Consider the following 16,808-nt stretch of genomic DNA (forward strand, 5'->3'; position numbering starts at 1 on the left):
CGCCTCCAAAAATAACAATAATTTTAACTATAATATATTATCGTAATAACTTTGCTGACTTTTAAATAGTCTAAATATTTTTAATTTCATTTTACATAGTATAAATCTAAAAAATATTGTTTGTTATTCATAGGTTTGTGTTAAGTTAGATTTAAAGTGGGTAGGTACATACTTATCTCCTTGCGTGGAAACACAGAACGTACCTACATATTGGTAAGTAGAATAAGTTACTTGATTATTAAGTTGTAGAATCATAAGCAATTATTTTTTACTTTTTAGAGCATATTATTTTTTTTCTCTTTTGAAGTCGGTTTTTTTTTGTCAAAATTTTTGTTTCTAAAAGATTCGGCCGAGTATCGCTAACGTGCTCCTTAGAATTGTTCCGTTCCCTTCCGTACCGTTACTTTGTCATGGATCCTATGCTCAGAACCTTACCAAACTTTCACCATAGTACCCTTGAAGTATATCCTTTATAATAAAAAAAGAATCATTAAAATTGGTTGGCACAATTCTGAGTTATTCACCTATTTATCGCGCACATACATAATGCACATTTAAGACTTATATCGTTTTCATAAGGATACCATCATCGTAACAGGATAAAATTAAAATGGGGCCCCACGGGAAGCACTATCTTTCAAACAAAAAAATTTTATCAAAATCCAGTGAAAAGTTATGAGGTAACAGACATATAAAAAAAAAAAAATACAGACGAATTGATAACCTCCTCCTTTTTGAAGTCGGTTGAAAACAAACAATATTAACTTAAACGTAATAAGATAAACAAACCGAACAATAAGAAGTTTAGATTGTTTCTCATTTGGTGTTATTATTTCATAAGGTGATTATAGTACAACCGTGTTGAATATGCTTGAACGTAATAGAAATTACTTGAAATATTGAACTACTAATTTATTTGTGTAGTCATTTTAAACGATATTCACCTATTTGCTTATTTGCATAATTTATTTTCTCAGTGATGATTAATCTGCATCGGTGAAAGTATCGCTCGCCATTTTGAACTTTTTTACGTGTGTAATGTAATTTTTATACCTTATTTATACCGTGAAACGTTTGAATTGTTTACTTGCAAAGTACGAAGGAATGTTCATTGAAATTTTATCTTATATCGTAAGTTAAAACTACAGCATATTATGATTTAAATGTAACCGATTTTAAACGATAAAAAATAATGAGCAAATAAGCTGATAACAAAACCTAATTTTGATAAATAATTTAACTATTAAGAATGTTAATTTTTTTAAGTCGTTATGTGCATTGCTACTTCGCAGAACTACACCCGCGGGTGAGAGTGGCGAGCGCGGCGGCGGGGCTGACCCGCCTCCCCCTCAGCCGCCGCCGCGCCCCGCCTGCTAGCACACTCTTAACAAATAGACATATAGTGTCACGGACTTTTTTTTATTATTAAAAGAGGAATATATCTGTCATACACATTTTTTGAGTAACTTAAAACGTTTATGCTGCGCACGCATCGAAAGTCCATAAATGTGAATAATTTTCCCCGTTTTTGCAACATTTCTCACTGTCGCTGCGCTCCTATTGGTCGCAGCGTAATATTATATAGCCTAAAGCCTTCCTCTATAATTGGACTATTCAACAAAAAAAGAATTTTTCAAATCGGACCAGTAGTTCCTGAGATTAGCGCGTTTAAACAAACAAACAAACAAACTCTTCCGCTTTATATATTAGTATAGATATGATCATGTTAGTACTGAAACATTAAACGAAACTTCTGATGGATAGTTTACGAACAAAAAGGGAATAATTACGAAAATATGTTCAAACGAAACTCAAACGAGCCCATTTTTATATCCACGCTTTAAACACTGACGTCTCTTTCTGACATAATCGATTTAACATTCGAAAGAAGAAGACAGCACTGTTTATCTAAACGCCCCTAACACTTAAGTTTAAGTTTATACAATTTGTAATTGAATGTTAATTAAATCGGTTTAATATCTAGATATTTTTAAGTACTTAATAATCAAGCATAAGATTTTTGTTCCCAGCATCCAAAGCACTAAACGACATCTCATCGAGGCGTCTTATTGGTTTTTCTCTTCGCCTTCCTCGCCGTGTTATCCGTCACCTGCGAATATTATACTCATATTAGTGTTACGAATGGGTTAACGGCGGACATTTTAGTGGCCCTGGTACCGAGTTATGTATACTTAAACTATTGTTATGGCCGTCTTCAGAAATCGAATCACCGTCAATCAAGAACCAGAAAGACTATGATCATGTTGATATAACACATTCGCGACACCTCCCATGCTGTGCTATGCTTGTGACTCACAGAAACAGACACAGTGACGAAAATGTGTTTACCATAACCTAACTGTGCAAGTAATATTACTGTGCACAAGTTTGTATGAAAAACAGACGCTATCCCTTCTCATAAGCCGATAGATCAGGAATCCAATACGATCAGATGGCTTTACTTGACAGGAAATGTAAAACTTCAGCGGCTACTAATTTCTCGAGGGAAACTTCATGAACGATTTTCCATTACGTTAGACTGATCCATAAATCAAACTGCCAAAAAATTCAAAAAGATCGCAGAATCACGTAGCTTCATAAGCCGCAAGGCCAATGACGTAAGACAGAACGGAAATATAATAAGGCATAATTTCATAGAACGCATTACGCATACGATTTACGTGCAAAAATTAGATGTTAATATACCAATGTTAATATAATATACCCAAGACATACCAAAAGATCATGAGATTCACACCTGTCACTTCAATAGTCTAACTACGTGTGAGACTGCCAAGCGCAGCTAGTTATTTATTTATTTATTTATTTATTTATTAAGATTCACCAGTGGTAATTACACTGTTAAAGTAATAATTATGCTAAGTTACAAAGTTCTTATTGCTAAATGCATTACCTTTTAAGGTAAAAAAATAAAACAATATTATGTACTAAAACCTTCACCGAAAAGCTAATAAAAAGAAATATTAACCATACCGTAAGTCGCCAATGCGTGACCAACCATGGAAATACAGAGTATTGCTGTTTTGGGGTAGAATATCTGAGTGGTCGGTACCTACCCAGACGAGCTTGCACAAAGCCTTACCCCCAAGTAAACAATATATGAAAACTAATTAAGCATGAACAGTCAGAGATTCGAGTGTAATCGTGCAATATTCGGCATTCTTCGGTGAATTTCGTTTCATTGTATGTATATTGATACTTGATTTATAACTTACAGTCATCGCCATCCGCACCGGAACAGGTGGCGGGCTCTGTGATGAACTGGCTGACGAGTCTTGTCTGAAACATTCAATCAGATATCTTACATATTATAAATAAATTCAAAGTAAAAATAAAACAAGCTTTTATTTAAATGTACAAAATACAAAACCTTTACACTAAAACTTTTACTGTTCACTTATAATATATATAAATAACATTTAACACCATTTATATGATTTTATTAGACCTTTTATTTTATGGGTATTAAATTCACGTCCGAACGGTTCGAGGACTCGGTTGAGCATCTGCTTATAAGATCTTACTCCAGGCAGTCTCCTTTAATAGAAATGAGGCAGAAGCAGTTGAACTGTTGGACTGGACTGGACTGGACATTTAGGCTTACCTCCTTATGTTCCTCGGCGGCGGCGGGGGTGGCGTGCCGGATGAGCGTGCGTGGCGGGGCGAAGCGTGGCGAGGCGAGGCGTGGCGGGGGGATGCGGCACGTGGGGATGTGGGCACGGGCTCGGAACGCGGCAGCGCGCGCACGCTCGCCACCACGCGCCCGCTGCACTTGGCGGGGTGCGGCTTGGAGTCGGCGACGCTGTCCCGGTCCGTTTTTGATGTGTTTATCGATGTGCTCGATGTCGTTCTGGATTTGTCAAAGGTTTTCGTCGATGATCTGTCGTCTAGGATGGTCGATCGGGTCCCGAGCGTGTCCGTGTCGACGGGAACTGGAAATACGTAGAAGATATTCATTAATACCCATACATCGCAACGGTAGAGTTTCTAAGTGATTTATTTAGTTAATCGTTGAGATACATCACATTAACTCGTGTGCATGCAGGGAGGATGGGTATGTTCTGACTCTATGATATCGTCCTGACTATTTTCGGTTACGACGTCCAATATCAAGGGAAACCAACCCCCTACGCAGGACACTTTATCGTGCACAAGTATATTTACAAAAACAGGTGCCATCTCTATTTTCTCTCTCTCATAATCCAATGGGACAGAGTTCAGGTGCAGAACCAACAATATTACGTGCTATCCGAGGAACGGGAGTGTAACACTTTCAACCGCCAGACTCATAGCTGTTAGTGATTTTTTTTGATAGAAAAGCCCTATAACTTTTTGTCAACCGGAGCTTGGGTTTGTACTTAAATCCTCGGAATCAGCGGCCTTAGATCTAGCCACTAGACCAACGAGGCAGCGACTGGCTTACATAAAACATATTTACGCAGCATAGGAAAAATCACAAAATGCTATTGGAGTATTCTGTGATTTGTCTAAAGCATTTGATTGTGTAGAACACTAAACACTTATATATAAGCTCAAATAGATAACTATATAAGTAACTATATCAAATAGATTGGGTGTTCCACAAGGATAAATTTTAGGTTCTTTTCCATTTTTAGTATATATTTCTTTGATTTGTGATATTGTGTTGTTTGCTGACGATACTTCACTGATTTTTAAGGTTCATTGGAAAATAAAGCTTATAATCACAACATTGTTATTAAAAATCTTGTATGAATTAAAACAATAACAAAGAATAGTATTTAAAACGGGATATTTACCATGTTTTTTATTTTTATTTGGTGGAGCTCGATATTTCGTCAGTCTTACAGTCTCGTGAACAAGACATTCGTAGATAATGTCGAAATATCGAGCTCCACCAAATAAAAATAAAAAACATGTTAAATATCCCGTTTTAAATACTGTTAGTAATAGAAATAACCATGTTAATTTAAAATCTAATAACAAAGAAGTTAAAATTTATATAAAACAGAGAGAAAGAGAGGGAAATGTCGCCTGGAGTGAAGATTCACTCCACGGTAAGACAAGAACAAGAGGAGAATACTGACGGGCGGCGAGAGCGCGGCGGGCGCCCGACTCGCACACGTCGCGCTCCTCCCGCGATCACAAGACGGTGTCCAGCGTGTCCAGCGAGCGCAGCAGCGCGGGGTCGCGAGTCATCCACCGCGCCAGCTCATCCGGCGTCACCACGCCATCCGCGTTTGTGTCCATCAGCTGGAACAGCACACCCACAAGTATTAATTAAAATTATAAAAATATTTTTTAATGTAACAGTACCTCCCCGGAAGAATTTTGTGAGGATAAACGAGAAAAAATCGACCTCGCCCTCCAGCTCATAACCTCGAACAACACGAGTAATATCCATTTCAAATATTCTATTATCCCAAGTGACCCATGCTGAATCTAGCTGGCATCATTTTTAGTTATAAAACAACTCAAAAACTGTATCTAAATTAAATAACAGCGTGATCTAGAACAATAAATGTGTAATACCAGCACCAAGGACTCACATGAAAGATCCTATCCACATGATCTTCAGCAGCCGCCTTGTGGATGGGAGGAGCCGCAGCCCGACCCAGCAGCTCATAGACCGCTCGCACGACAGCCAGCATCTCACTGCGGGAGATACGGCCATCCCCATCCACGTCGTATAAAGCGAAAACCCACGAGAGCTTCTCCTGACGAGAACCGCGTGCGACACGGGAGAGAGTGTCGAGGAACTCCTGAAACGAAGATTAGCTATTGGAACAGAATGACTCTTTTAGACCTCTAGGCAAACCCCGATGAGATGTGATTTTCTTTTGTATTTACATTAATCTCTTACTCGGCAGTAAAGGAAAACTTCACTAGGAAATGTGCGAATATTTGAAATTCACATGCGAAACTACCAACACGAATTGGAGCAGCGTGGTGAAATAATCCCCAATAGCACAGCGTCGGGATATTTAAAGGCTGTCACTTTTAATCTTTTGTTGTTCGAATAATATTACCACTTTTTCAAATAAGAAGTTCAACCAATTTATATTCGTGAGCCAAAAATATTATTTGTAAACATTTAATGTGCTACCGTGCGTTTAACAACAACTTTGTAAAACTTGTACTGTTATAGGCGCGCGTGCCAATTTCTGTCTGTGAGCACTGTGTGATTCTAAGATTGCTTCAAATGGTTAATGATGTGAGAAATGTACTCACCTCGAAGTTTAGTTTCCCTGTCTGCTTGTGTTTGACCGTGTTGAACACGAAGTGGGCGTATTGTGTGGCGTCTGTAATCAATTAAACTCTTTGTATTTCTTTAAATACACACACACACGCACACTTCTTGCTTTCTTGGTTAAGTTCTACACAACTCTAACTTTGTAAGAGAATTGCAGCGCTCTCTATCTATGGTATAACTTATATATAATCTATAATATATCTTATATATTAATAGCATAAGCCGATTTTTGTCCAAGTGACTGTGGGCGCTGCACATGAAAATCGGCTATGGTCTCATTTTAGGTACTAATTTATTTACACAAGTAAATAGACTAGTACCTATTCAATTGAGTAACTTAATCTTCTAAGTTTAAGTTATTTTTAATTTTTACATTACATTACATTCGCAGCCTGTAAATTTCCCACTGCTGGGTTAATGCCTCCTTTCCCTTTGAGGAGAAGGTATGGAGCATATTCCTCCATATTCTAGCTGCTCCAATGCGGGTTGGTGGAATACACATCTGGCAGAATTTCGTTGAAATTAGACACATGCAGGTTTCCTCACGATGTTTTCCTTCACCGCCGAGCACATGAAAATTCAGTGGTGCTTGCTCTGGGTTTGAACCCAAAATCATACGGTTAAGATAAATTTAGGTTTAATTAAATACTTATAGGTACTTACGCAAACCTCGCGACAAGCTTTTATGATCATATAAATTGTGTATGATGACTGATGAGGTTATAAGTTGATAGTACAAATTTTAAAGGAATATTTTATTTGCTTCTTTTTAGAGGATTTAAATAAAAGTTTTCATTCATTTTTTAAAAATATTAATAAGGAGTTCCGAGAGTCGGCTGTTCTCGTGAGAATTACGGGATTGCGGTACTTTATATACAATTTGATCCTGAAACGTCCGTTAAAAAATACCTTCTTACGTGACGGATATTATTATTTTCATGAATTTCGTTGCTCTGTATGGTACCTTGTTCATATTTAAGATATAGGTAGGTGGATACGCAAATGCGAAATCTGATGGTAAGTGGTCACCGCTACTAACCATGGGAACTGAGATATCCCTTGTGCCTGTAGTTACACAGGCTCACTCACCCTTGAAACGGGAACACAACAATACTGATTACTGCTGTTTAGCGGTAGAATATCTGATGAGTGGATGGTACCTAAGACGGGCTTACAGAAAGTTGTACCTCCAAGTAACATTTTTTTTTTTTTATTCTGTTATAATGGAATAGGCGTTTGTCTTCCATCTCACCTGATGGAAAGTGAAGATGATGCCCATCCAAAAAAACCTGTTCACTCTACTCTTAAAGGTTCCAGAGTTCAATTTATCAGGAAAAACAGACCCAGGCAGGTCGTTCCAAATCTTGGTCTAGTCTAACTTATATTATCACAATTTTTTTTTCTTAAAACGACGATTATAAGACCTCGCTCGAATAAAGTATATTTTGATTTTGTAGTCCATTCCATATTTGTATCGTATGTAAATAAAAAATATTGCGACTATAATCATTATGCTAAACAAAAATAAAAATTCACCCTCGAAGGGGTAAGATATTCGATATTATGCGAAGATCTCGTCGTTGCTTTATCTAAAATATTATAATAGAATGCAAAGTACAGCCCGCGTAAGCGATGCGGCAGAATTTTAATAGTTCATAAATATATTCTAAAGTCAGCAAAATAAGTTAAGCGAGATATTATAAACACCAAAGTTATTTATATCTTGGCCTATTAAAAAATCTAAAGCACATATCAAAATAACATTTATAAATATGGCATATTACCCAATACAAGATATTAAACAGAAGAGAAACAAAAGAGCCCAGATGGCCCAGTGGTTAGAACGCGTGCATCTTAACCGATAATTTCGGGTTCAAACCCAGGCAAGCACCACTGAACTTTCATGTGCTTAATTTGTGTTTATAATTCATCTCGTGCTCGGCTGTGAAGGAAAACATCGAGAGGAAACCGGCATGTCTCTAATTTCAACGAAATTCTGCCACATGTGTATTCCACCAACCCGCATTGGAGCAGCTTGGTGGAATATGCTCCAAAACCTTCTCAAAGGGAGAGGAGGTCTTAGCCCAGCAGTGGGAAATTTATAGACTGTTAATGTAAAAGCTAAAAAAGCGTGGACTAAATTTTTTTTTATTTTCTAGACAGGATACTGGCATAGTCTGTAATTAAATTGGCGGAAAAGAGCAACTACTGAGCTTCATGCCGGTTCTTCGCGGTAGAATCTACTTTCGGAACCGGTTAATTCAACACTGTAACATGATCATTCAAAAGTGTTTTTATGAGCCTACTTGAATAAAGTACATTTTGAATTCGATTTTATGAACAGCCAAACTGATATTAACATTTTAAACGAAAATAGCTCTTATTAGCAACGATTAAAGTTTTAATTTCGAAATGAAATTAACATTGCAAACGCTTGGAACAGATGTGTTTTAGTTTATTCGGAAGTTGAAGTTTATTTTAAACTAGTTAATGCGCGAGGATCGTTGAAAAGGCTCTTTGATTTTTTTATTTTAAAACTTTTTTATAATAAAATACTAGCGACCCGCCCTGACTCCGCACGGGCGCAATGCTGATACTAAATATACTACAGAATGTCTTACAACGTTCACAGTTTTTCAGTCATTAGACAATACAAACCGCTATGTCACTGCGCTTTAAATCTGTAATATCTTCGAAAATATTAATTTAAATTACATGCTGTAAAGGGTCATATTCATCTATGTATATTAAATTCACAATGTATTTAAGGTACTTAATTGGATGAGGATTAATGCTGTATTGCTTAAAATAGCTTCAAAAATAAGCCATTATTTCTCGTTAAAAGTATAGGATAAAAAAGGTTGTTGTGGGCTATCCCTAAGAGATAGACGTACACCAATTTTGTAGACCTCTTTAAGATGTATAATACTGCGACACATTATTTTGATCTATCTCGTAGGGTTCAGCCAGCGATTGCAATGTAAGCGAAAAAAATGTGTTTAATTACATCATTTCAGAAACCTCTAAATTTGTCAGTGTTTCTCTACTATATTGTGCATGTACTTCCTCTTGAATCAATCTATCTATTAAAAAGTAAACCGCATCGAAATCCGTTGTGTAATATTAAAGATCTAAGCATACATAGGGACAGACAGCGGTAAGCGACTTTGTTTTATACTATGTAATGTTATAACTTGAATTGAAATAACCCCCGACTCAATAAAACCTCTGTTATGTATATTTGCTTGTTGGTACGGCTTTGTGCAAGCGTCTGTGAATTTTTGTGTTCCGGTTTGAAGGGTGAGCCAGTGTAAAATTAGTGCACCAATCTCTACACACACATTACCGGTACACATAACCGTTTGCCTACCTATTTTAAAACATAAAATCGTTTCCTAAATCGTGAATCTTAACTGAGTTGAGTTTATAATGAAGATAAACATCGTTAGGAAACCTGCATGCGGAATTTATCTTCTCGGCCTCTTCCAAAAAGTGTAACACATTTGCAAGTAAGTGTACCAAAGATTTGCTTAAATTTACTTGTCCTGCCATTGCAATGGACTATAGACTTATAAATCATATTCATGAATAAGATTTGATTTAATTTAACTTCGGCATTAAAGAGTCATTCTTACCTCCCAGAGGAAAGAACTGGGAGAAGATGTTCTTGAAGGCTTCTTCATCCACCACGCCCGTCGGACACTCCTGAAAACAAAAGTTTCTTGTACAAATTATTGTAATTATTCTTGATGAACTTGGTGGTTGGGTTTTCAGAAACTCCGTCTGGGTATTCATTACATATTCTAACGCTAATTATAATTTATAAACAAAACCAACCAAGTACGAGTCGGACTCGCGCATAAAAGGTTCCTTACCATTGACTAGGTTAACAACAGTATGTGGCAAAAAATGGCGTATTTAGTATGGGAGTCCCACATTTTTCCGAAACTATAAGAACGTCTTGAAATGAGTATATATATGATTATGTTGAAACTTGGTAAGTAGATTTATTCTGTGAACCGCATTAAGATTTTCACACAAAAATAGAATTAAAAAAAACATTTTGAGGTTCTCCATACATAGAAAAGAAACTCAAAAAAAATTCATCTAACCATACATGTGGGTTACTTGGGGGATGGGGTCTATGGATAGGTCTTCAAAAATGATATTGAGGTTTCTAATATCATTTTTTTCTAAGCTGAATAGTTTTCGTGAGAGACACTTTCAAAGTGGTAAAATGTTTTACAAGATCCCCACCCCCCCCTATAATTTCTTCTTCCGATAAAACTAAAAAAAATATGTGATGTACATTACTGTGCAAACTACCACCGAAAATTGGTTTAATACGTCATAAATAGTAAACCGCAATTTACCTTGCATTCAAACAACTCAAACAAAAAAAAATATCATAAACATCCTTATGCATAAGCCGTGAACCATTATTTTCTAATAATAAAACCGTAATACGAGTAGATGCCTACTAGCTTGTTTAGCTGTCACAAGCCTATATGGGCTCGCATAAAGTTAGATCTAAATCCCATCATTTGGGTACCTAATTATAATATTTATTTATCAATAACTTAATTTAAAAAAAATACACTATTATTAAAACATCGATCAAAGTTACAACGAACTACAAGAACTTTTATATTATGTTACTTGCTGCTACGGAACCCTTAATGGGCGAGGCCGACTCGCACTTGGCCGCTTTTATATCATTCACTAGTTTTCGCCGGTGTCGCTTCGCTTGCGTTTTACACAATACTTTTATATTTGTTATTCTGATGTTTAAGCTATTTATTTTATTAGTTTATTGCAAAGTTTCATTAAAATCAATTCACTAATCCTTGCGTAAAAGAGTTACATACATACAAACATACAAACTTTCGCCTTTATAATATTAGTAAAGATATAATCTCGTGTGAAGTAATGCCTGTCTGTTTTTTACCTTTGTTACCTTAAGCATATATGCGGAATTTAGCGTTACCCCAAGAAGGATTTATTGAGTTTACGGAGTCGAAACCTTGGCAACACAATCTTCTCGTTATGATTCTATCAAAATGATCACATGAAAATGTTGTGCCCGAAGTCGGCGCGGGCAGCTAGTATTTTATAATTCAACTGAAATTGTGTTCAAGCACCATTGACAATGGCCGCCTTATTGCCTTCAATAATCTCTTATTGACAAGCTTTATGAAAGGATTTTTGAACAAAAAATATTGAAAATCAATGAAATACTATATATTCTACTAGCTGTTACCCGCGTCTTTGCTCGCGTTGAAGTTGAATATATTTACAGATTAACTTAAAATATTACGTTAATTTAAGACCTTCTTGTATACCCTAATGGGTGAAATACATACCGTATTTCACCCCTTAGGGTAGAATATTCGGAAAAGCTTAAATACGTATCAACTCATTTTTAATCATTAGCCCAAAAATAAAGTTTTATGTTTCCAACCTAATAAATGACGGACTTTCATATAAAATTTCAACCCCTATTTCACCCCCTTACGGGTATAATTTCCAAATTAACTTCCTTAGTGGATGTCGACTCCATAAAACAATCCTACTCACCAAATTTCATTAATAGTTACGCCCTAACTTTACTAGTTTACGCTCGGCGATGATGAATCAGTCAGTCAGGACTTGGTATTTTAGAAGTATAGATAGGAACTCGTTACTGGAGACAATACATTGTTTGATGTTAAATCAACATTCGCGTAATATTTTAAAACCGAATAGAATAGTTGTCTTCTTTGTTACGTTTCTATAATTAACCTTCTCAATATCTCAATACTTGGTGGTAGGGCTTTGTGTAAGCCCGTCTGGGTAGGTACCACCCACTCATCAGATATTCTACCGCTAAATAACAGTACTCTGTATTGTTGTGTTCAGGTTAGAAGGGTGAGTGAGCCGATGTAATCACAGGCACAAGGGACATAACATCTTAGTTCCCAAGGTTGGTGGCGCATAGGTGATGTAAGGAATGGTTAATATTTCTTACAGCGCCTTTGTCTATGGGCGGTGGTGACCACTTACCATCAGGTGGCCCGTATGCTCGTCCGCCAACCAAAGCCATAAAAAAAATCTTATATAAGGCCTCAGATCGCGAAGTTTCTGGGTTCAAACCACTCAGCTGTCTCAGTTCCTAATTATAAAGAAATGGCTCAATATTAACGACAAATATTGCTCAAACAAAAAACGAATAAACCTTTTAACTAATCTTAAGTTAAAGGTTAATAAGCTTGGCTGAGTTAAGTTTCTAAGTTGATGTTGTGAGCGGGTAAGACGAGATTATAAGAGCTTAGCGTTAAACTCCGCCTTAACGTACTATTCGCTTATGAATTGTTTTATTGTACATAAATAAAGTATATAAGAGGAAGTCGGAAAAGAGTAACTACTGAGTTTCTTGCCGGTTCTTCTAAAAATATCTACGTGCTTGATATTCATCTCGTTTGCGATGGAGCAAAACATCGAGAGGAAGTCAACATATGTCAGATTATCTGTTGCCCGCGTCTTTGCTCGCGTTGAAGTTGAATATATTTACAGATTAACTTAAAATATTACGTTAATTGAAGACATCTTTGTATACCACATTGGTGTGTATTTCACCCCTTAGGGGAGTATCCAGAAAAGCATGAATACGTAACCTATTAATTTTTAATCAGTATCCCAAAAAATAAAAATAATTTATAAAAAAATTAAACCGACTTCAAAATTTGATACAGCTTGATACAGCTATTATTGTTTAGGACTTACGGAAAGAAAGAAAATTCAAAAACGGTACACACGCCGACAATTTTTTTGAGGTCGATGTCGGCACTGCCGCCAGCAGCGCGTGTTAATATTAGTTATTTATTAAGTACATTTTTTAATTTGTGTTTGATCTGTACTGTTCCAACAATCCGCAAGTTGAATGGCTAGATAAGCTCAGCCCAGTCGTGGGACAGTAACAGACTTTTACTTTAAATGTGCTGTTTGTAAACTATGACGCTATCGTGAGCTTAAAAGTGAAAATCTTTAAAATAATTTTGTACCATATTTTTTTTGTATGGCATAGGTGGCAAATGAGCAGGAGCTTCTGAGGACCTGATGAAAATTGACCACTGTGACATACGTCTGCAAAACCAGGGGGTTCGCAGGTGAATCTTGAAATAATGTGTACGCTTTTTTCTTGAAGGTTCCCAAGTCGTATCGGTTCGAAAACGCTGGCAAAATTATCAGTATCTCCTCGTAAATATAAAACTAAGTCACCTGCTATTTGCCCTTCTGTACAACATAAACTCAAAAACTAACGAAAAGATTTTCGTACGGTTCTCACTAATGGAGTGATCCACGGTTTAGATATTTAATTCATGAAGGTTTTCTGGAAATTGTCTGAAATATAACGATGACTTGAAGATGTCGGAATAATGGCGGCTTGGAACTATACTGGCGTCGCGTAAACAGTTAGATTTAAATGTATTACGATACAAACGTTATATTTAGACTCTTAATCTACCTGTACAAAGCCGAAAAGGGTAGCCAGTACCTTATAAAGTGAGCCGAGATGGCCCAGTGGTTAGAACGCGTGCATCTTAACCGATGATTTCGGGTTCAAACCCAGGCAGGCACTACTGAGTTTTCATGTGCTTAATTTGTGTTTATAATTCATCTCGTGCTCGGCGGTGAAGGAAAACATCGTGAGGAAACCTGCATGTGTCTAATTTCAACGAAATTCTGCCACATGTGTATTCCACCAACCCGCATTGGAGCAGCGTGGTGGAATATGCTCCATACCTTCTCCTCAACGGGAGAGGAGGCCTTAGCCCAGCAGTGGGAAATTTACAGGCTGAATATATGTTAATATATATACCTTATAAATATAGTATCCGAATACTTATAACGTTATAACGATATTAATTTATAACGTTACTTTAATTACAACGTTATTTCTTGTTCTTTTTAAAAAAAAGAATGGTAGCAATGCTCCATAAGGGATAACTATTCCAATTTACGCCTCCATTTATATTAAAATCATTTATGATAGAATAATATGTAATATGCTCGCGGTACCGTCAACAAAACAAACAAAGCTATTATTAAGAATCAGTGATTCGCCCGCGAAACTTTTTTAATTTTTTTACGCGTTTACTCAAAAGATTTTTTTAGGAATTTCAAGACCTATGACAGGTTTTGTTTTCATTTCATTTCATTGTTACCTGTAAGTCCTTCATCTACATTCGGCGCCAAAATGATGAAAACTTTTTCAAATGATTTTTTTTATGTCAAATAGTACACATTAGTTCTGTATACATTAGTATCTGTTCTGTTCTGAGTATTTAGTAAATTGCAATAAGAATCCTCTTTATTTTTTTTGCACATCTACGTCTGGAGCTTTTCAAAATGAGACCATAACCGACTTTTTATGTGCAGCCATCGTCCCATAATCGCTGGAACAAAAACCGGATTACGCTATTAATATATAAGTACATTTGTTCGTCTTTAATAACATCTTATATCAAAATAAAAGAACAGATTTTATTGATGTATTATATTAATTAAAAGTTAAGTTTTGATTTTGATTGCGTTTTGATTATACGGGGATGGCATAGTCAATCTGATAACTTAACTCCCAGGTAAAATAAACATTATAAAAAAACCGTCTATTAAGCTTAAAACAACTAAATAGTTTACAAAACTAAAAAACACGCTTTTAGCACGCACTAAAATTTACAAAAGCAAACCCTTTTATTTGATACCCATATCATGGGGGTGCATTTCAAATAGCCTGTCCGCCATGTTGGATTTAAGTCATGTGACTATTTTTTTCGTATTCCTGACAGCAGACCCTTTCATTTGATATCATGGGGGTGGATTTCAAACAGCCAGTCCGCCATCTTGGGTAGGCCGCAATATTGGATTTGTAATGACGTTTCTTAGCTAGTCATGTATTGTCATCAGAACTCAGAGCGTGTGCAAAATGTCATCCTAATCGAGGACCGGGAAGTGGGTCAAATTAAGATAAAAATATCTTCTTACATACATAGTTGCAAGTGAAGCTAATATAAGCGACTTATTACATCACTAAGCACTTAAACCATTGTGCTGTTGGCGTTTATTATTATAAAGTTAATAAAAGTGTTATGAATCAGTTATAGATGCTTCGAACGAATTTAATTTCAAATTGAACGATCGCTGAATCATAACATCGATGCTGTTAGCTGCACCGTCCGAACCGACACTAGTAACCAATTAGAAAGCGAATTGTTTTCAAATCAACGGTTTGTACATCATTTCAATTAGTTTTTAATTGCTTCTAAAATATCATTTCAGTTAAATTAAAAACACAAAAAAAATATTTTCGATAAAATGAATTCTAGATTAAGCCAAAGGAATAAAGTAAATTGGGCCACGTGATGGTAAGTGGTCACCACCGCCCATAGACCATTACCTACATCATCAATGCGCCACCAATGTTGGGAACTAAGACGTTATATCACTTGTGCTAAGTCACTCACCCTAAAAACCGGAACACAACAATACTGAGTACTGTTGTTTGGCGGTAGAATGTCTGATGTGTGGGTGGTACCTACCCAGTAGGGTTTGCACAAAGCCCTACCACCAAATCAATATTTTAATTAATTAAAATAATTCTAGTATCTTTAAGGAATATTTCATATTATTTGCCCTAAGTTTAAATCTCATGTTAAAAAAAAACATCTTACCTGTTTAAATCCTCGATACATCAATTTAATCTCGTGCTGTGTGAAGTGAGACGCCCTGGCGAGGGCCTCGGGCGGCTCGGGACGGTACCGCGACCCCGGACACCAGACATTGGAAACGGTTTCTTCAAAGTCCTCATCTGCGAGACACGAATTATACTTTTACAACAAATCTTACTAACAGACATTTTACATTTACATTTGCAGCCCGTAAATTTCCCACTGCTGGGCTAAGGCCTCCTCTCCCTTTGAGGAGAAGGTTTTAGCACATTCCACAACGCTGCTCCAATGCGAGTTGATGGAATACACATGTGGCAGAATTTTGTTGAAATTAGACACATGAAGGTTTCGTCACGACGTTTTCCTTCACCGCCGGGCACGAGATTAATTATAAACACAAATTAAGCACATGAAAATTCAGTGGTACTTGCCTGGGTTTGAACCCGAAATCATCGGTTAAGATGCACGCGTTCTAACCACTGGGCCATCTCGGCTCAACAGACATATTGATATATAATGAAAACAGCTTCAGTAAATACGAACATAAATATTTTCAACAAGGCCTATATTTTTTCATTTCTTCCAACAGAAATTACAATGTATCCTCTCGTTTTACAATCACAATCCACAATAAAAATGTGAAATTCCAAAGTATCCTTATTTACATAATCTTATATATTAATAGCGTAAGGTAATTTTGTCCCAGTAATTATGGGATGATAGCTTCACATAAAAAGTTGGTTATGGTCTCATTTTGAAGTCCTCCAGCCGTATATGTGCAGAAAATTAATAAGGATTCTTGATTGCAATTTCCTAAATTGTTACGATTTAACAAAGAATTAATTTTA

The 16,808-nt window shown here is 36.4% G+C and overlaps 2 protein-coding genes across 2 annotated transcripts; both read right to left on the bottom strand.

The window, feature by feature from the left end:
• Positions 1–1,736: 1,736 nt before the first annotated feature.
• Positions 1,737–4,200, bottom strand: LOC135194515 (uncharacterized). Its single transcript, XM_064220061.1, has 4 exons — positions 4,146–4,200; positions 3,626–3,953; positions 3,237–3,300; positions 1,737–2,110 (listed from the first exon to the last, which is right to left on the bottom strand). The coding sequence occupies exons 1-4, from the start codon at positions 4,198–4,200 to the stop codon at positions 2,054–2,056; spliced, it is 504 nt and encodes a 167-aa protein (XP_064076131.1). The 3' UTR covers positions 1,737–2,053.
• Positions 4,201–5,093: 893 nt separating this feature from the next.
• LOC113402765 (Kv channel-interacting protein 4-like) lies at positions 5,094–16,095 on the bottom strand. Its single transcript, XM_026643077.2, has 5 exons — positions 15,964–16,095; positions 9,889–9,958; positions 6,232–6,302; positions 5,550–5,762; positions 5,094–5,253 (listed from the first exon to the last, which is right to left on the bottom strand). Exons 1-5 carry the CDS (start codon positions 15,982–15,984, stop codon positions 5,143–5,145), a joined length of 486 nt encoding a protein of 161 aa, XP_026498862.2. The 5' UTR covers positions 15,985–16,095; the 3' UTR covers positions 5,094–5,142.
• Between the last annotated feature and the right edge of the window lie 713 nt (positions 16,096–16,808).

Source organism: Vanessa tameamea, chromosome 31, assembly GCF_037043105.1.
Source record: "Vanessa tameamea isolate UH-Manoa-2023 chromosome 31, ilVanTame1 primary haplotype, whole genome shotgun sequence".
Lineage (NCBI taxonomy): Eukaryota > Metazoa > Arthropoda > Insecta > Lepidoptera > Nymphalidae > Vanessa > Vanessa tameamea.